The sequence below is a fragment of the Salmo salar genome, chromosome 24, assembly GCF_965601325.2.
Source record: "Salmo salar chromosome 24, fSalSal1, whole genome shotgun sequence".
NCBI lineage: Eukaryota > Metazoa > Chordata > Actinopteri > Salmoniformes > Salmonidae > Salmo > Salmo salar.
The window spans coordinates 40,634,248-40,655,743 of NC_138314.1; the positions used below are offsets into that span (position 1 = coordinate 40,634,248).

Consider the following 21,496-nt stretch of genomic DNA (forward strand, 5'->3'; position numbering starts at 1 on the left):
TACAGACAACACGTGATAACACCAGACCTCACCGGTACAGACACCGGTATAGACAACACACGATAACACCAGACCTCACCGGTACAGACAACACACGATAACACCAGACCTCACCGGTACAGACACCGGTATAGACAACACACGATAACACCAGACCTCACCGGTACAGACAACACGTGATAACACCAGACCTCACCGGTATAGACAACACGTGATAACACCAGACCTCACAGGTACAGACAACACACGATAACACCAGCCCTCACCGGTACAGACAACACACGATAACACCAGACCTCACCGGTACAGTCACCGGTACAGACAACACACGATAACACCAGACCTCACCGGTACAGACAACACACGATAACACCAGACCTCACCGGTACAGACAACACGTGATAACACCAGACCTCACCGGTATAGACAACACGTGATAACACCAGACCTCACAGGTACAGACAACACACAATAACACCAGACCTCACCGGTACAGACAACACACGATAACACCAGACCTCACCGGTTCAGTCACCGGTACAGACAACACACGATAACACCAGACCTCACCGGTATAGACAACACGTGATAACACCAGACCTCACCGATATAGACACCGGTACAGACAACACACGATAACACCAGACCTCACCGGTACAGACACCGGTACAGACAACACACGATAACACCAGACCTCACCGGTACAGACAACATACAATAACACCAGACCTCACCGGTACAGACACCGGTATAGACAACACACGATAACACCAGACCTCACCGGTATAGACAACACGTGATAATACCAGACCTCACCGGTATAGACAACACACGATAACACCAGACCTCACCGGTACAGACAACACACAATAACACCAGACCTCACCGGTACAGACACCGGTATAGACAACACACGATAACACCAGACCTCACCGGTATAGACAACACACGATAACACCAGACCTCACCGGTGTAGACAACACACGATAACACCAGACCTCACCGGTACAGACACCGGTACAGACAACACACGATAACACCAGACCTCACCTGTACAGACAACACACAATAACACCAGACCTCACCGGTACAGATACCAGGAATAGACAACACACGATAACACCAGACCTCACCGGTACAGTCAACACACGATAAAACCAGACCTCACCGGTATAGACACCGGTATAGACAACACATGATAACACCAGACCTCACCGGTATAGACTACACGTGATAATACCAGACCTCACCGGTACAGACACCGGTATGGACAACACACGATAACACCAGACTTCACCGGTACAGACAACACACAATAACACCAGACCTCACCGGTACAGACAACACGTGATAATACCAGACCTCACTGGTACAGACAACACACGATAACACCAGACCTCACCGGTACAGACACCGGTATAGACAACACACGATAACACCAGACCTCACCGGTACAGACAACACACGATAACACCAGACCTCACCGGTACAGACAACACGTGATAACACCAGACCTCACCGGTATAGACAACATGTGATAACACCAGACCTCACAGGTACAGACAACACACGATAACACCAGACCTCACCGGTACAGACAACACACGATAACACCAGACCTCACCGGTACAGTCACCGGTACAGACAACACACGATAACACCAGACCTCACCGGTATAGACAACACGTGATAACACCAGACCTCACCGGTATAGACACCGGTACAGACAACACACGATAACACCAGACCTCACCGGTACAGACACCGGTATAGACAACACACGATAACACCAGACCTCACCGGTACAGACAACACACAATAACACCAGACCTCACCGGTACAGACACCGGTATAGACAACACACGATAACACCAGACCTCACCGGTATAGACAACACGTGATAATACCAGACCTCACCGGTATAGACAACACACGATAACACCAGACCTCACCGGTACAGACAACACACAATAACACCAGACCTCACCGGTACAGACACCGGTATAGACAACACACGATAACACCAGACCTCACCGGTATAGACAACACACGATAACACCAGACCTCACCGGTATAGACAACACACGATAACACCAGACCTCACCGCTACAGACACCTTTATATACAACACACGATAACACCAGACCTCACCGGTACAGACACCGGTACAGACAACACACGATAACACCAGACCTCACCGGTACAGACAACACGTGATAATACCAGACCTCACCGGTACAGACACCGGTACAGACAACACACGATAACACCAGACCTCACCGGTACAGACAACACACGATAACACCAGACCTCACCGGTACAGACAACACACGATAACACCAGACCTCACCGGTACAGACACCGGTATAGACAACACACGATAACACCAGACCTCACCGGTACAGACAACACACGATAACACCAGACCTCACCGGTACAGACACCGGTATAGACAACACACGATAACACCAGACCTCACCGGTATAGACAACACGTGATAACACCAGACCTCACCGGTACAGTCACCGGTACAGACAACACACGATAACACCAGACCTCACCGGTATAGACAACACGTGATAACACCAGACCTCACCGGTATAGACAACACGTGATAACACCAGACCTCACCGGTACAGTCACTGTTACAGACAACACGTGATAACACCAGACCTCACCGGTACAGACAACACACGATAACACCAGACCTCACCGGTACAGACAACACACAATAACACCAGACCTCACCGGTACAGACACCGGTATAGACAACACACGATAACACCAGACCTCACCGGTATAGACAACACGTGATAATACCAGACCTCACCGGTATAGACAACACACGATAACACCAGACCTCACCGGTACAGACAACACACAATAACACCAGACCTCACCGGTACAGACACCGGTATAGACAACACACGATAACACCAGACCTCACCGGTATAGACAACACACGATAACACCAGACCTCACCGCTACAGACACCTTTATATACAACACACGATAACACCAGACCTCACCGGTACAGACACCGGTACAGACAACACACGATAACACCAGACCTCACCGGTACAGACAACACGTGATAATACCAGACCTCACCGGTACAGACACCGGTACAGACAACACACGATAACACCAGACCTCACCGGTACAGACAACACACGATAACACCAGACCTCACCGGTACAGACAACACACGATAACACCAGACCTCACCGGTACAGACACCGGTATAGACAACACACGATAACACCAGACCTCACCGGTACAGACAACACACGATAACACCAGACCTCACCGGTACAGACACCGGTATAGACAACACACGATAACACCAGACCTCACCGGTATAGACAACACGTGATAACACCAGACCTCACCGGTACAGTCACCGGTACAGACAACACACGATAACACCAGACCTCACCGGTATAGACAACACGTGATAACACCAGACCTCACCGGTATAGACAACACGTGATAACACCAGACCTCACCGGTACAGTCACTGTTACAGACAACACGTGATAACACCAGACCTCACCGGTACAGACAACACACGATAACACCAGACCTCACCGGTACAGACAACACACAATAACACCAGACCTCACCGGTACAGACACCGGTATAGACAACACACGATAACACCAGACCTCACCGGTATAGACAACACGTGATAATACCAGACCTCACCGGTATAGACAACACACGATAACACCAGACCTCACCGGTACAGACAACACACAATAACACCAGACCTCACCGGTACAGACACCGGTATAGACAACACACGATAACACCAGACCTCACCGGTATAGACAACACACGATAACACCAGACCTCACCGCTACAGACACCTTTATATACAACACACGATAACACCAGACCTCACCGGTACAGACACCGGTACAGACAACACACGATAACACCAGACCTCACCGGTACAGACAACACGTGATAATACCAGACCTCACCGGTACAGACACCGGTACAGACAACACACGATAACACCAGACCTCACCGGTACAGACAACACACGATAACACCAGACCTCACCGGTACAGACAACACACGATAACACCAGACCTCACCGGTACAGACACCGGTATAGACAACACACGATAACACCAGACCTCACCGGTACAGACAACACACGATAACACCAGACCTCACCGGTACAGACACCGGTATAGACAACACACGATAACACCAGACCTCACCGGTATAGACAACACGTGATAACACCAGACCTCACCGGTACAGTCACCGGTACAGACAACACACGATAACACCAGACCTCACCGGTATAGACAACACGTGATAACACCAGACCTCACCGGTATAGACAACACGTGATAACACCAGACCTCACCGGTACAGTCACTGTTACAGACAACACGTGATAACACCAGACCTCACCGGTACAGACAACACACGATAACACCAGACCTCACCGGTACAGACAACACACAATAACACCAGACCTCACCGGTACAGACACCGGTATAGACAACACACGATAACACCAGACCTCACCGGTATAGACAACACGTGATAACACCAGACCTCACCGGTATAGACAACACGTGATAATACCAGACCTCACCAGTAGTGACCTTCATCAGCGTGACAGGCAATTCTCATTAGATCAGGATTTAAAAGATGTCGGAGACCAACCATGCAGCTTTGTGTTATTAATCCCAGACTCTCCCTCACCCTCCCACTGGTCTAAAGGTGGCCTTTACGTCTAGACTGAAGCTTCTGTAGTCCACCACTGTGAACTTTCCCTGCTGGTTGCCTGCCTGGTCTCTTACGGAGAGAGAAGAAGAAGACAGAGGCTGGATTAACATTCAAATCAGAGTGTGAATGAAAAGTGGAGATCTGAGAAGGAATGCAATTTGGTCGGCAGCGCATGTGTGTGTGTGTGTGTGTGTGTGTGTGTGTGTGTGTGTGTGTGTGTGTGTGTGTGTGTGTGTGTGTGTGTGTGTGTGTGTGTTTGAGGGCCCGGTGACATTTCATCAGCAGACCATCAGGATGTCAATCCGCTGGTGAAGGCTCATCTCAGGTTAATATTAATAAAGAATTCCGTTTTCGCCTTCCTCTTCCATCAAGCACTTGGCAGGCTGTTGCCTGTTAATTACATTTCAGTGGGTGTGAATTGGCGGAAAGATGAGCTGGCTGGAGGAGTACAGAGACAGAGTGATTGTGAAGGAGAGGACAGAAGGCAGGGATATTGAGGGAGGAAATGAGGGAGGACACAAGAGAGGGAGGGAGGAAACAAGGGAGAAGGTGAGAGGAGACAGGAAGGGAGGGGAGGGATGGTGAGGGAGGAGAGGAAGGGAGTGATGAGAGAAAGGGAGGGATGGGATGGTGAGGGAGGGAGGAGAGTAAGGGAGAGTCACAGAGTGATGGTGAAGGAGAGGACAGAAGGCAGGGATATTGAGAGAGGAAATGAGGGAGGAAACGAGAGCGGGAGGGAGGAAACAAGGGAGGTGAGGGGAGAGAGGAAGGGAGGGATGGGGAGGGAGGAAGGGGAGGGATGGTGAGGGAGGGAGGAGAGTAAGGGAGGGAGGAGGGGAGGGATTGTGAGGGAGGAGAGGGATGTGAGGGAGGAGAGTAAGGGAGAGAGGAGGTGAGGGCTGGTGAGGGACGAGAGTAAGGGAGGGAGGAGGGGAGGGATGGTGAGGGTCAGAACGGTGTGCAGGGTTTCACAAACAAACTAAAGTAGTGGACGAGCTCCTACTGTGAATGGAAACAGGATTATTAGCTGTTACGTCCCAAATGGCACCCTATTCCCTATGTAGTGCACTACTTTTCACCAGGACCCATATGGAAGCAGTGCACTACATAGGGAATAGGGTGCTATTTGGTACGCTGTCAGTGTCTTTTGTCCGTATCTTGCCAAAGATGATGGATGGAACCATAGACTAACAGACTCAGACAAAGGAATTGATGTTTAATGAATGTTCAGTGCTTTATGAGATCATACCTGGTTTCTAATGCTTTCAGCGTTTCATCAAGTCTCTGTAGTGCCTCATGGTCAGAGTTTGCACCTTTGGGACTATTGCATTGGTTCCACTGAGTTAGGCAATCTCATTCAAGAGCAACTATTGTATTTCAATGAAAACAATTATGTTGAACCTGCAAGTGTGTTCCATATACTGTACCACAGGTGAAGTAGATAAAAGATGGAAGCCTTCTTATGGAGGCTCTGCTTTTTCAGGTTTAACGGTGTAGGGTGAAGTTGCCCCTAGACGCTGATCTTAGGTCCGTTTTGCATTTTCACCACTAAATCAAATCAAATCAAATGTTATTTGTCACATGCGCCGAATACAACAGGTGTAGTAGACCTTACAGTGAAATGCTTATCTACAAGCCCATAACCAACAATGCAGTTTTAAGAAAATACCTCAAAAAAAGTAAGCGATAAGAATAACAAATAGTTAAAGAGCAGCAGTAAATAACAATAGCGAGGCCATATACAGGGGTACCAGTACAGAGTCAGTGTGCTGGGGCACCGGTTCGTCGAGGTAATATGTACATGTAGGTAGAGTTATTAAAGTGACTATGCATAGATAATAACAGAGAGTAGCAGCAGCGTAGAAGAGGGGGTGGGGGCGGGTGGCAATGCAAATAGTCTGGGTAGCCATTTGATTACATGTTCACTAATGGTTAATGTTAGAATTAGGGGAGGGGAAGCTAATCCTAGATCTGTACCTAGGGGAAACTTTAACCCAGAGCGTAATCAACTGCCACATTCAGAGCAGGTGTGTCTGTTGTGGCATGCTAACGAGCTGCATATTAATTAGCAATCAGTGTTAATGTTCAGACCGAGTGTCGGGGCTCTTAATAAAAGTCCCCTGTACAGAAAATGCCTCATCCAATAAGTCTTGTAAAGTAATGTAACTGAATCATTTGACCCATTGTGTGATTAGACATTTTGAGACAATAATTCCTAAATATAAACCTATGGTACAGACTTCCTGATGCAGTCTGTTCTTGATCAACCAGGTTATTATTGTGAACATAATTTGTTATTGATTTACACGGCTAAATAACACATTTTGTTAAATGTAAATTTGGAATTTGACAAAACGTATTATCCAATCATCACTGACCTCTTACCCCCAGCTGACTTGCTGACCGCTCCCCCGGACCTGACCAACGCTGCGGCCATGTACCGCGGCCCCGTCTACGCCCTGCACGACGTGTCCGACAAGATCCCCATGACCAACTCGCCCCTCCTGGACCCCCTGCCCAACCTGAAGATCAAGGTGTACAACTCCTCTGGCCTGGTCACTCCCTCGGAAGACCTGTCTGACTTTTCCTCCAAGCTGTCCCCTAAGGTCACCCAGTCCCTGCTGGACAGTGAGAACATGAACCTGCGTAACCAGAGCCTGGCTCGGACCCGAGACCCCTCCTGCACCGCCGCAGGATCCTTCAACTCCCAGGGAGGACACCTCATTGTGCCCAACTCAGGTACTCAATCAATCAAATGTATTTTATCAAGCCCTGTTTCAAGTGTTTATTGTCACGTGCACTAGTACAGTGAAATGCCTTTTCTTGCTCTTTCCCAACAATGCAGTAGTACAATAAAACATTTATAAAAAAGTCAAATAGAACAAAGACACATGAGAAATATAAATAAGAAGAACACTAGAAAGTATGTAAGCTATATACAGGGGCAGTTCCAGGGTCAGTAGCTAAATACAGGGTCAGTTCCAGGGTCAGTAGCTATATACAGGGTCAGTACCAGGGTCAGTAGCTATATACAGGGTCAGTTCCAGGGTCAGTAGCTATATACAGGGGCAGTTCCAGGGTCAGTAGCTATATACAGGGTCAGTACCAGGGTCAGTAGCTATATACAGGGTCAGTTCCAGGGTCAGTAGCTATATACAGGGGCAGTTCCAGGGTCAGTATAGCTATATACAGGGTCAGTTCCAGGGTCAGTATAGCTATATACAGGGGCAGTTCCAGGATCAGTAGCTATATACAGGGTCAGTACCAGGGTCAGTATAGCTATATACAGGGTCAGTTCCAGGGTCAGTAGCAATATACAGGGTCAGGTCAGTAGTTATATACCGGGTCAGTTCCATGGTCGGTGCCAATACCATATTTACAATATGCAGGGATACTGGAGTGGTATGGTTAGATATCTATAGAGGTAAAGAGTCTAGGCATCAGAATATATGATCAACTTTTTACATCAACAGTTAAGTGCTTTACAGATACCCAGCCTAAACCTCAGAGTAAGCGATGCAGAAGCCCAGTGGTACTGTCATTTCTCTGAGCCCAAAACTAATGACTGAGTCACACTTTATAACAGGTGGATGTGTAGATACCAGGCCAGCCCAGTACAGCAAAGTCCAGTACAGTTTGGCCCTAAAGTGTCAATCAGGCGTACTGTTTTCTGTTGTTCTTTAAGTACTGTAAATGAAGCTTCTATTCTAGACCTTCTAATGGATCTGGTTTAGGACTCACTATGAGTGTGTGATTATTGTGATTCTATCTTCTCCACATCAAATAGCATAAGTGTATAAAGGCCTGTGAGACTCTTGCCCGCCACCCTGCCACCCTGCCATCATGCCACCCTGCCACCCTGCCACCATATCACCCTGCCATCATGCCACCCTGCCATGCCACCACCCTGCCACCATGCCACCACCCTGCCATGCCACCACCCTGCCACCCTGCCATCATGTCACTCTGCCATGCACCACCCTGCCATCATGCCACCATGCCACCCTGCCACACTATCACCCTGCCATCATGCCACCCTGCTATGCCACCACCCTGCCACCATGCCACCCTGCCATCATGTCACTCTGCCATGCCACCACCCTGCCACCATGCCACCCTCCCACCATGGCACCCTGCCACCATGCCACCCTGTCACCATGCCACCCTGCCATCATGCGACCCTGCCATGCCATCACCCTGTCACCCTGCCCCCTGTCACCCTGCCATCATGCCACCCTGCCATGCCACCACCCTGTCTTCATGCCACCATGCAATGCCACCACCCTGCCCCCCTGTCACCCTGCCATCATGCCACCCTGCCATGCCACCACCCTGTCATCATGCCACCCTGCCATGCCACCACCCTGCCCCCCTGTCACCCTGCCATGCCACCCTGCCATCATGCCCCCCTGTCACCCTGCCATGCCACCCTGCTATCATGCCCCCCTGTCACCCTGCTACCATGCCACCCTGCCATCATGCCACCCTGCCATCGTGCCACCCTGCCACCCTGTCATCATGCCACCCTGCCATCATGCCTCCATGCCGCCCCCCTGCCACCCTGCCACCCTGTCATCATGCCACCCTGCCATCATGCCTCCATGCCGCCCCCCTGTCAGTGCCTATTTTCTCTCATTAGGGACACCCTCTCTAACTCTTAGATACTCAGTTTAGATGCCACTCATCAGTTCATATTTCAGTATTGAATGGACAGTTTGTTGATAGTATAGAGCTTGTAGTCCTAAAACCCGGAAATAACTTACCTCTGGTTTGTTCAGGAATTAGGTCTGAGGTTAACACCGGCTTAGGAGATCTTATACGTTTTGTTCTGAGGTAATAGCAGTCAGTTAACATGACCTTTATGAATTATGAAGTCTTTATGTTTTGTTCTGAGGTAATAGCAGTCAGTTAACATGACCTTTATGAATTATGAAGTCGTTATGTTTTGTTCTGAGGTAATAGCAGCCAGTTAACATGACCTTTATGAATTATGAAGTCGTTATGTTTTGTTCTGAGGTAATATCAGCCAGTTAACATGACCTTTATGAATTATGAAGTCTTTATGTTTTGTTCTGAGGTAATAGCAGCCAGTTAACATGACCTTTATGAATTATGAAGTCTTTATGTTTTGTTCTGAGGTAATATCAGCCAGTTAACATGACCTTTATGAATTATGAAGTCTTTATGTTTTGTTCTGAGGTAATAGCAGTCAGTTAACATGACCTTTATGAATTATGAAGTCTTTATGTTTTGTTCTGAGGTAATAGCAGTCAGTTAACATGACCTTTATGAATTATGAAGTCTTTATGTTTTGTTCTGAGGTAATAGCAGTCAGTTAACATGACCTTTATGAATTATGAAGTCTTTATGTTTTGTTCTGAGGTAATAGCAGTCAGTTAACATGACCTTTATGAATTATGAAGTCGTTATGTTTTGTTCTGAGGTAATAGCAGTCAGTTAACATGACCTTTATGAATTATGAAGTCTTTATGTTTTGTTCTGAGGTAATAGCAGCCAGTTAACATGACCTTTATGAATTATGAAGTCGTTATGTTTTGTTCTGAGGTAATAGCAGCCAGTTAACATGACCTTTATGAATTATGAAGTCTTTATGTTTTGTTCTGAGGTAATAGCAGTCAGTTAACATGACCTTTATGAATTATGAAGTCTTTATGTTTTGTTCTGGGGTAATAGCAGTCAGTTAACATGACCTTTATGAATTATGAAGTCGTTATGTTTTGTTCTGAGGTAATAGCAGTCAGTTAACATGACCTTTATGAATTATGAAGTCTTTATGTTTTGTTCTGAGGTAATAGCAGCCAGTTAACATGACCTTTATGAATTATGAAGTCTTTATGTTTTGTTCTGAGGTAATATCAGCCATTTAACATGACCTTTATGAATTATGAAGTCTTTATGTTTTGTTCTGAGGTAATAGCAGTCAGTTAACATGACCTTTATGAATTATGAAGTCTTTATGTTTTGTTCTGAGATAATATCAGTCAGTTAACATGACCTTTATGAATTATGAAGTCGTTATGTTTTGTTCTGAGGTAATATCAGTCAGTTAACATGACCTTTATGAATTATGAAGTCTTTATGTTTTGTTCTGAGGTAATAGCAGCCAGTTAACATGACCTTTATGAATTATGAAATTGTGTTTTTTTAAATTACTTAAATTCTTCAAAATACGCAAAAAGTGACTGATGAAGATTATTTCATAGAACAAAATGTATAAGATCTCCTAAGCCTGTTTTTACCAAGGACCTTATTTTCAGTGTTTATCCCAAAACGCCATTCATTTTTCTCATTGGCTTTGTCCAACGAACCATGGCGGAGTTAGTGTCTACAAAACACGCCATTACTATTTCTCTCAGTTCGTTGACAGTGTTTCAGTACTGTATTGAACTGACAGTTCATTGACAGTGTTTCAGTACTGTATTGAACTGACAGTTCGTTGACAGTGTTTCAGTACTGTATTGAATTGACAGTTCGTTGACAGTGTTTCAGTACTGTATTGAATTGACAGTTCGTTGACAGTGTTTCAGTTCTGTATTGAACTGACAGTTGTTGAGTGTTTCAGTACTGTATTGAATTGACAGTTCGTTGACAGTGTTTCAGTTCTGTATTGAACTGACAGTTCGTTGACAGTGTTTCAGTACTGTATTGAATTGACAGTTCGTTGACAGTGTTTCAGTACTGTATTGAATTGACAGTTTGTTGACAGTGTTTCAGTACTGTATTGAATTGACAGTTCGTTGACAGTGTTTCAGTACTGTATTGAATTGACAGTTCGTTGACAGTGTTTCAGTTCTGTATTGAACTGACAGTTGTTGAGTGTTTCAGTACTGTATTGAATTGCCAGCGTGTTGACAGAGTTTCAGGTTGGTGATATTGTCAGCAGGCTGCATAACTGACTTACCTCCTCTTTGGCACCTGAATGCTATTCTCTGCTCTCAGCAGCTGCTGACGGCAAGTCTGTATGGCACCACCATCCATTCTCAATGCAATGTCAAAATCTGCCACATAAATCTCTGTGTCAGGGAGGAATTCCTCCCCATCCCGAGGTGATGAATGGAAGAGCTAATTCAAAGGGAGTGACGGGTTTGCCAGCAGATGGAGAACATGGCAACCTGCTTAATGAATGACATGAAAGCCGATAGCTGGCTGGAGACATGTAAAGCTAATCAGTCGCTGTTTCGGAAGCACATTGAGAGGTAACTGTAGCTGACTGAGGTGTAACAGTTGCCATGTTGCCAGTACTGCGTCAGCTCACTGTACCGTAGTAGACTAATTCACGTAGCCTACTATATTGGATGTTATTGATAGTCTGTCCTGATCACTTTACTGTAGTAGACTTATTCACGTAGCCTACTATATTGGATGTTATTGATAGTCTGTCCTGATCACTTTACCGTAACAGTGTTTTCTGGTTCTGGTCCTGGTTCTGGTCCTGGTTCTGGTTTTGGTTCTGGTCCTGGTCCTGGTCCTGGTTCTGGTCCTGGTTCTGGTTCTGGTTCTGGTCCTGGTCCTGGTTCTGGTTTTGGTTCTGGTCCTGGTTCTGGTCCTGGTTCTGGTTCTGGTTCTGGTCCTGGTCCTGGTCCTGGTTTTGGTTCTGGTCCTGGTCCTGGGGACCCAAAGGGGTGCACTTTTATTTTGTATTTTTTTCCTAGCACTAACGCTAAAACTGCGCCAGATCCCAGCTCATGCCTCATGCATGGGATTCCATTTGGGATTCAGACATACATGACTGTGGATCCTTGGGGAGATGAAATACAGTCCACTTATAGAAGGTTCCTAGGGGCTGCCCCCGCCTGGGCCATTAGAGTATTAGCTCCGATTAGGGCCAAGTAAATGGGATTGTGGCTTGGAGTTGATTAAACACAATGAATGTGATGATTCAATCCGGTTTGTCCCTTTAGTGTTGTGTTTGAGTTAGTTTTCGTCATGTTATAATGGCACAGGGTAAGTGATAGGCAGTTTGGGAGCTGTTCCCAACACCTGCCCTGGGGACAGAGAAGAGAGAACACTCATTGCATTACATTCGATGTCCAGTAACGAGCATAGACAACTGTTCTAGAATACTTTACTTTGCTCTGCCTGTGTTGTAACAATGTCGCCTAATTACTACAATAATAACATTGTTGTGACATAGTATTTGGTTAATTGCTCCTAGTGATGAAGTTTGGGCAGTACTTGTTTTTAACACAAGTGGAAGGAAGTCCCTTTAACTAAAAAAATTAAATATTCAACTGTTTTATATGCAGTTAAAACACAATTACTAATGAGCTATGTAACAATATGTTTTACATATATTTATAAACTGGGCAGTTCGAGCCCTGAATGCTGATTGGCTGACAGTCATGGTATATCAGAGCGTATACCATGGGTATGACAAAACATACATTTTTACTGCTCTAATTACGTTGGTAACCAGTTTATAATAGCAATAAGGCACCTCTGGGGTTTGTGATATATGGCCAATATATAACGGCTAAGGGCTGTGTCCAGGCACTCAGCAATGCATCGTGCCTAAGAACAGCCCTTAGCCGTGGTATATTGGTTGTATACCACACCCTCTCGTGCCTTATTGCTTAAATATATATATGTGTTACATTTTGGTGTAAGTACAGTGTTACTACACAGGTTTGAGAGCAGTGTTACCCAACATGATATGCAGTCATACTTCCACATAAGAGCCTAATCAAGCTGGCCAGCAGTATTGATGTAGGGTTTAATTGAACCTCTGTTCTCCTGTGCAGCTCTGTCAACACATGCCACAGCCTAGTGTCCTTTCTTCTTGGGTTGGAGTGTTCCTTGTGTTCCCACTCACTGACACTTTAGTTCCCCTTTAGTTGTAGTAAGTGTTTGGCTGGAGGCACAGGGGAACAGTGCAAATGTCACCCTCTTGAGCGCTCCCCACAGCGACCTGGGGAATTATTGATTGGATGAGAGCCTCACTCCCTGCTGGAGGGACTGAACACAGTAAACAGTCACATAGGAAACAGCCCTGTGTCCAAATGAGTGCAAATCAGACACAGGCTAAAAGCCTGATAAGTGGCTACTTGGACAAAGAGGAGGAACAGTCACATAGGAAACAGCCTTGTGTCCAAATGAGTCCAAATCACAGACACAGGCTAAAAGCCTGATAAGTGGCTACTGGGACCAAGAGGAGGCCTGTTTGTTGGCCACTTGAGATATTTAATGTGGGGGTGTGGGTATATAGTTGATGTGGATGTGTGCCTCTCACCCAGCCCAGTCTGTGTTGTTTTCAGCAGTCCAGCCTGCGGTGTGACTTAATGACCTGACTTGTGCTTTCTCTGTTTCTCTTTCTCCCTCTCCTTCTCTTACTCTCTCTCCCTCTCTATCCCTCTCTCGCTCTCTCTATCTCCTTCTCTCACTTTTTCTTGCTCCCTGTCACTCCTTCTCTTCCTCTCTCTCTGCGTTCTCGCTCTCTCCACGCTCTCGCTCTTTCTCCCTCTCTCTCCACGCTCTTGCTCTTTCTCCCTCTCCCTCTCTCTTCGCGCTCTCGCTCGCTCGCTCTCCCTCACTCTCCTCCTCCTCCTCCTCCTCCCCTCCCTCCCTCCCTCCCTCCCTCCCTCCCTCACTCTCCTCCTCCTCCTCCCTCCCTCCCTCCCTCCCTCCCTCCCTCCCTCCCTCCCTCACTCTCCTCCTCCTCCTCCCTCCCTCCCTCCCTCCCTCCCTCCTGCAGGTGTGAGCTTGCTGGTGCCAGCGGGTGCTGTTCCTCAGGGTCGTGTGTATGAGATGTACGTGACGGTGCACAGGAAGGACAGCATGAGGTGAGCTCCATTAGCACAGCAGCAGCACCAGGGCCTTCCTGTCACCCTATTCTGTCATCCTGCCTGCCTTCCTGTCACCCTATTCTGTCATCCTGCCTGCCTTCCTGTCACCCTATTCTGTCATCCTGCCTGCCTTCCTGTCAGCGTATTCTGTCAGCCTGCCTGCCTTCCTGTCAGTGTATTCTGTCAGCCTGCCTGCCTTCCTGTCAGCCTATTCTGTCAGCCTGCCTGCCTTCCTGTCAACCTATTCTGTCAGCCTGCCTGCCTTCCTGTCAGCGTATTCTGTCAGCCTGCCTGCCTTCCTGTCAGCCTATTCTGTCAGCCTGCCTGCGTGCCTGTTCTGCCTGCTTGTTCTGTCAGCCTGTTCTGTCAGCCTTCCTGCCTGGCTGTTCTGTCAGCCTGCCTGCCTTCCTGCCTAGCTGTTCTGTCAGCCTGCCTGCCTTCCTTCCTGGCTGTTCTGTCAGCCTGCCTCCCTGCCTGTCCTGTGTTCTACTCTCCCGTCTTCAACCAATACGCAGCTCAATACCAGCTAAGCCCCTGTATTCTTACCCACCGCCAATGATACCAATCCCAGTATTACCCAGATAAAAGACAGATTTTCAGTACCAATCATATTTGAGACATTTTGTCCACTACTCAAGAGAAATTTAATAGAAAAGATGCTGTGTGTATACAGTGCATTCGGAAAATAATCAGACCCCTAGACTTTTTCCACACTTTGTTGCGTTACTGCCTTATTCTGAAATGTATTAAATTACATGTTTTCCTCACCAATCTACACCCCATAATGACAAACAGAAAATAGGTTTGTAGAAATGTTTGCCAATGTATTAAAAATAAAAACCAGATACCGTATTTACATAAATATTCAGACCCTTTGCTATGAGTCTTGACATTGAGCTTAGGTGCATCCTAGAGATGTTTCTACAACTTGATTGGTGTCCACCTGTGGTAAATTCAATTGATTGGACATGATTTGGAAAAACACACAACTGTCTACAGTGGGTATAGAAAGTCACCATCCCCTTTGAAAATGTTCACCTTTTGTTGCCTTACAGCCTGAAATGAAAACACATAAAATCAGACTTTTTTCCGGCTTTATTTACAGACAGTAACCCAGAATATCCAAGTGAAAAGAAAAATTTTAAAAACTCTGAAAATTATCTACAATTAAAACAGTAAAATACTCTATCTGGATAAGTGAACACCACCTGAGTTAATACTTGGTGGAACCACCTTTTGCTTGAATTACAGCCATGAGTCTCTTTGAATACGTCTCTACTAACTTTGCACATCTAGACTGTGCAATATTTTCCCATTCTTCCCTGTAGAATTGTTGAAGCTCAGTCAAATTATATGGTGACCGCTCATGGACTGCACTCATCAAGTCATTCCACAGATTCTTGATGGGATTTACGTCGGGGCTCTGACTCGGCCACTCAAGGACAAGAATCTGTCGGTATTTTGCACTTTCCATTTTCCCTTCTATCCTATCCAGTCCCTGCCGAAGAGAAACACCCCACAACTGGGCGCTACCACCGCCATGCTTTACTGTTGGCATGGTGTTCTCTGGGTGGTAAAATATATTGGGTTTTCGCCAGACATATTGTTTTACGTTTAGGACAAAAAGGTCAATTTTGGTCTCATCTGACCATATGACCTTTTACCACTTGGCCTTGGAATTTACAATGTGCTTTTTGGCAAAGCTCAAACGAGACTTGATAGTGGCTTTTTTTGAGGAGTGTTTTTTTGTTCTTGCCACCTCTCATAGAGGCCAGATTTGTGGAACACTTGTGATATTGTGGTCACATGCACACATTGACCAGTCTTTGTCTCCTTCACAGTCGCCATTGGCTTCTTGGTAGCCTCTCATCAGTCTCCTCCTTGCCTGGTCATCCAGTTTGGAGGGACAGCCTAATCTGTACAGGGTCTGGGTGGTGCCATACACCTTAACCAATTCTTTATAATGGTCTTAACTGTGCTCTAAAGGATAGACAAAGCCTTTGAAATATTTGTACATCCATCCCCTGACTTGTGCTTTTAATTGCAGAACTAAGCAGGGGAGTCCTCTATGAACAACTGGTTTTATTCTGAACTAATCAAAGTCAATACAATTGATCACCGATGGAAGCCAATTAGCTTGATTTGTGATCTGGAAGGTGGTTGGTTATACCTCAGCAAGTTTGCAATTGCAATTCTAAGGGGGGGTTCACTTATCCAACAAGCGTATTTTACTTGAGTTTTTTTTTAAACTTGAATATTTTGGGTTACTGTGTGTAAATAACACAAAAAAAAGTCACATTTTATGTGTCTTCATTTCAGGCTGTAAGGTAACAAAAGGTGAACATTTTGAAAGAGGGTGGTGACTTTCTATACCCACTGTAAGGTCCCACAGTTGACAGCGCATGTCTGAGCAAAAACCAAGCCATGAGATCAAAGGAATTGTCCGTAGAGCTCAGAGACAGGATTGTGTCGAGGCAGAGATCTGGGGAAGGGTACCAAAACATTTCTGCAGCATTGAAGATCCTCAAGAACACAGTGGCCTCCATCATTCTTAAATGGGAAGAAGTTTGGAACCACCAAGACTCTTTCTAGAGCTGGCCGCCCGGCCAAACTGAGCAATCGGGGGAGAAGGGCCTTGGTCACGGAGGTGACCAAGAACCCAATGGTCATTCTGACAGAGCTCCAGAGTTCCTCTGTGGAGATGGGAGAACCTTCCAGAAGGACAACCATCTCTGCAGCACTCAACCAATCGGCCTTTAAGCCACTCCTCAGTAAAAGGCACATGACACCCCGCTTGGAGTTTGCCGAAAGGCACCTAAAGGACTCTGAGAAACAAGATTCTCTGGTCTGATGAAACCAAGATTGAATTATTTTGCCTGAATGCCAAGCGTCACGTCTGGAGGAAACCTAGCACCATCCCTATGGTGAAGCATGGTGGTGGCAGCATCATGCTGTGGGGATGTTTTTCAGTGGCAGGGACTGGGAGACTATTCAGGATCGATGGAAAGATAAACGGAGCAAAGTACAGAGAGATCCTTGATGAAAACCTGCTCCAGAGCGATCAGGACCTCAGACTGGGGCGAAGGTTCATCTCCTGGACAGGATGCTAGTCTATCTCCTGTTTCTGTAGTGAGACAGCTTAATGTACCAGTACACCTCCTGGACAGGATGCTAATCTTTCTCCTGTTTCTGTAGTGAGACAGACAGCTTGATGTACCAGTACACCCCCAGTCCCTCAGACTGGGGTGAAGGTTCCCCTTCCAACAGGACAATGACCCTAAGCACACAGCCAAGACAACGCAGGAGTGGCTTCAGGACACGTCTCTGAATGTCCTTGAGTGGCCCAGCCAGCCCAGACTTGAACCCAGTCAAACATCTCTAGAGAGACCTTAAAATAGCTGTGCAGCAACGCTCCCCATCCAACCTGACAGATCTTGAGAGGATTTGCAGAGAAGAATAGGAGAACCTCCCCAAATACAGGTGTGCCAAGCTTGTAGCGTCATACCCAAGAACACTTGAGACTGTAATCGCTGCCAAATGTGCTTAAAAAAATTACTGAGTAAATACTTACTTATGTTAATGTGATATTTCCGTTTTTTGTTTGTTTTTTTGCTTTGTCATTATGGGGTAATGTGTGTAGATGAGGGGAAAAAACGATTTAATCCATTTTAGAATAAGTTTGTAACATAACAAAATTAGGAAAAAGTCAAGGGGTCTGAATACTTTCCGAATGCACTGTAATTCGGTAACCAAAGGAAATTCACACATCTGCAAACATCAGTTGAGGTTCTGTAAAAAAAAAAGTTTACTACAGTGACAATACATTTTGCCCTGAAGGGAGCATTTTAAAATCTCTCTCTCTCTCCTTCTCTCGCTCTCTAGGCCACCGGTAGAGGATGTTCAGACAGTGTTGAGCCCCGTGGTGAGCTGTGGTCCCCCAGGGGCCCTCCTGACCCGCCCAGTCATCCTCACCATTCATCACTGTGCCGAGGCCGACGGAGACGACTGGCAGATCCAGTTGAAGAACCAGCTGAATCAGGGCCAATGGGAGGTGAGAACGCTAGCTGTAATGGTCAGGCTTATTTATAAGTCACAGATCATGTTCCCCTGCTCAGACGTATGCCAGGTTTTACAATACGTATCAGCTAACCACATGTATCAGCAATCTGGTGCCTGACTGCACAGTCGATGACATCGCACGCGACCATTGGTTGATGCATGCAACGTCTGAGCAGGGGAACACAACCTATAGCTGAGAGGGTGTGACTAGTCATTGAAGAATACAACTGAAATATTGATGCTTGCAAAAGCCTGAAAAACATTTTTTGTCATGAAGCTTTGTCAGATTAAATATACCATATATGTGTATACTTTACCTACTGTTGACAAGGAAGTCATAGTGTTGAATTGTATACAGAAGATATAGTCTGGAGGAACAGACATGTCTCCAGGGTAGGAGGAACTGCAGAGGTCCCCCATGCCAATATAGACATAAAGACAGGCTGCGTCCCAAATAGCATCCTCTTCCATACGGGCTCTGGTCAAAGGTAGGGGACTATACAGGCTCTTGTCAAAGGTAGGGGACTATACAGGGTACCATTTGGGATGCAGACACATGCTTGTAGAATGGGATAAGTGTAGTTATGGCAGGGGGAGAAGACAGACTGGGCCACGCTTGGCAGGGCTCTGTAAACACAGCACCCAAACTCAATTAGACCAGCAGGATGGTTGAAAAACTGTTAGCAAAAGGAATTTGCTCCAGTTCCACCCCTCAGTTTCACCCCTCCACCCCTCTGTTTCATCCCTCCGTTCCATCCCTGCCTCTGTTCCATCTATCCCTCTGTTCCATCTCTCCCTCTCTCCCTCTGTTCCATCTATCCCTCTATTCCATCTCTCCCTCTCTCCCTCTGTTCCATCTCTCCCTCTGTTCCATCCATCCCTCCCTCCCCCCTCTGTTCCATTTCTCCCTCCCTCCCTCCCTCCGTTCTTCCTTCCCTCCCTCCCTCCCTCCCTCCCTCCCTCCCTCCCTCCCTCCCTCCCTCCCTCCCTCCCTCCCCCCTCCCTCCCTCCCTCCTCCCTCCCTCCCTCCGTTCCATCCCTCCCTCCTCCTTTCGTTCCATCTCTCCCTCTGTTCCATCCCTCCATCCCTCCCTCCCTCCTTTCCCTGCCTCCCTCTGTTCCATTTCTCCCTCTCTCCCTCCCTCTGCTCCATCCCTCCCTCCCTCCCTCTGTTCCATCCCTCCCTCTGCTCCATCCCTCCCTCCCTCTGTTCCATCCCTCCCTCTGTTCCATCCCTCCCTCTGCTCCATCCCTCCCTCTGTTCCATCCCTCCCTCCCTTCCTCCATTCCCTCCCTCCCTCCCTCCATCCCTCCCTTCCATTTCTCCCTCCCTCTGTTCCATTTTTCCCTTCCTCCTTCCATTTTTCGCTCCCTCCATTCCATTTCTTCCTTCCTCCCTCTGTTCTATCCCTCCCTCTGTTCCATCCCTCCCTCCTTTCCCTCCCTCCGTCCGTTCTCTCCCTCTCTCCCTTCCTCCCTCCCTCTGTTCCATCTCTTCCTCCCTCCCTCTGTTCCATCCCACCCTCCCTCCGTTCCATCCCTTCTTCCCTCCCTCTGTTCCATCTCTCCCTTCCTCCCTCCCTCTGTTCCATCCCTTCTTCCCTCCGTTCCCTCCCTCCTTTCCCTCCCTATGTTCCATCCCTCCCTCTGTTCCATCTCTCCCTCCCTCCTTTCTCTCCTACCCTCCCTCTGCTCCATCCCTCCCTCCCTCTGCTCCATCCCTCCCTCCCTCTGTTCCATCCCTCCCTCCCTCTGTTCCATCCCTCCCTCCCTCTGCTCCATCCCTCCCTCCCTCTGCTCCATCTCTCCCTCTCTCCTTTCTCTCCTTCCCTCCCTCTCTCACAGCGTGAGCAGACTACCTCTGAGGAGTGGTGTGTGTGTGATAGAGGCCCACCTGGTCCTGTATTGGTGGCGTGTTGTTACTGTTTGTGATAAGACTGTCTGCAGGCGTCACTGTTGTTATCGCACAGAAACACAATGTCTGCCCACAATTATGCATGCAGTGTGTGTGTGGGTGGGTGTGTGCTTAGGTTTATTGAGCCACAGATCAGAATGCAATCCATGGAGTTGGACACAGCCATAGAGTTGGACACAGCCTGTCAGCTATATTCTGGGAAAAATCACAGCTGTGGTTAGAAGCAATAACTGATTCACACAATATTGGTTTTCTACAACCTCGTATTGATACGGCTCATCAAAAGGCACATAACTCCAGATAAGGTGTGATTTGGAGCTCAATAGTCATTTCAGAAAAAGGACCTGAGTTGATCTATAATAATGTGTCCTCTTCCATACCAGACCAGACTATAGATATATCATCCTTCAGAAGGTGGCGGGGGGTGGAAAGGAGCAACAACTCCGATACAAAAGTCAAATGAAAAAAGACAACTTAAGGGCTCGATTCAATCCGTATCGCAGACGATCTGCGGTATAGCTCAATTGAAATGTAAAGAGACTATTCAGGATCGATGGAAAGATGAAAGGAGCAAAGTACAGAGAGATCCTTGATGAAAACCTGCTCCAGCGCGATCAAGACCTCAGACTGGGACGAAGGTTCACCTCCTGGACAGGACGCTGTTTCTGTAGTGAGACAGACAGCTTGATGTACCAGTACACCTCCTGGACAGGACGCTAGTCTTTCTCCTGTTTCTGTAGTGAGACAGACAGCTTGATGTACCAGTACACCTCCTGGACAGGACGCTAGTCTTTCTCCTGTTTCTGTAGTGAGACAGACAGCTTGATGTACCAGTACACCTCCTGGACAGGACGCTAGTCTTTCTCCTGTTTCTGTAGTGAGACAGACAGCTTGATGTACCAGTACACCTCCTGGACAGGACGCTAGTCTTTCTCCTGTTTCTGTAGTGAGACAGACAGCTTGA

The 21,496-nt window shown here is 47.1% G+C and overlaps 1 protein-coding gene across 2 annotated transcripts in view; it reads left to right on the forward strand.

The window, feature by feature from the left end:
* Positions 1-21,496, forward strand: part of unc5ca (unc-5 netrin receptor Ca) — a 308,049-nt gene that overhangs the window by 262,295 nt on the left and 24,258 nt on the right. For both annotated transcript variants that reach the window (XM_045707149.2, XM_045707150.2), the window contains 3 exons: positions 7,147-7,494; positions 14,468-14,555; positions 18,441-18,609. In XM_045707149.2, the coding sequence (XP_045563105.1) occupies positions 7,147-7,494; positions 14,468-14,555; positions 18,441-18,609 (605 nt within the window). The remainder of the gene's footprint in view (positions 1-7,146; positions 7,495-14,467; positions 14,556-18,440; positions 18,610-21,496) is intronic.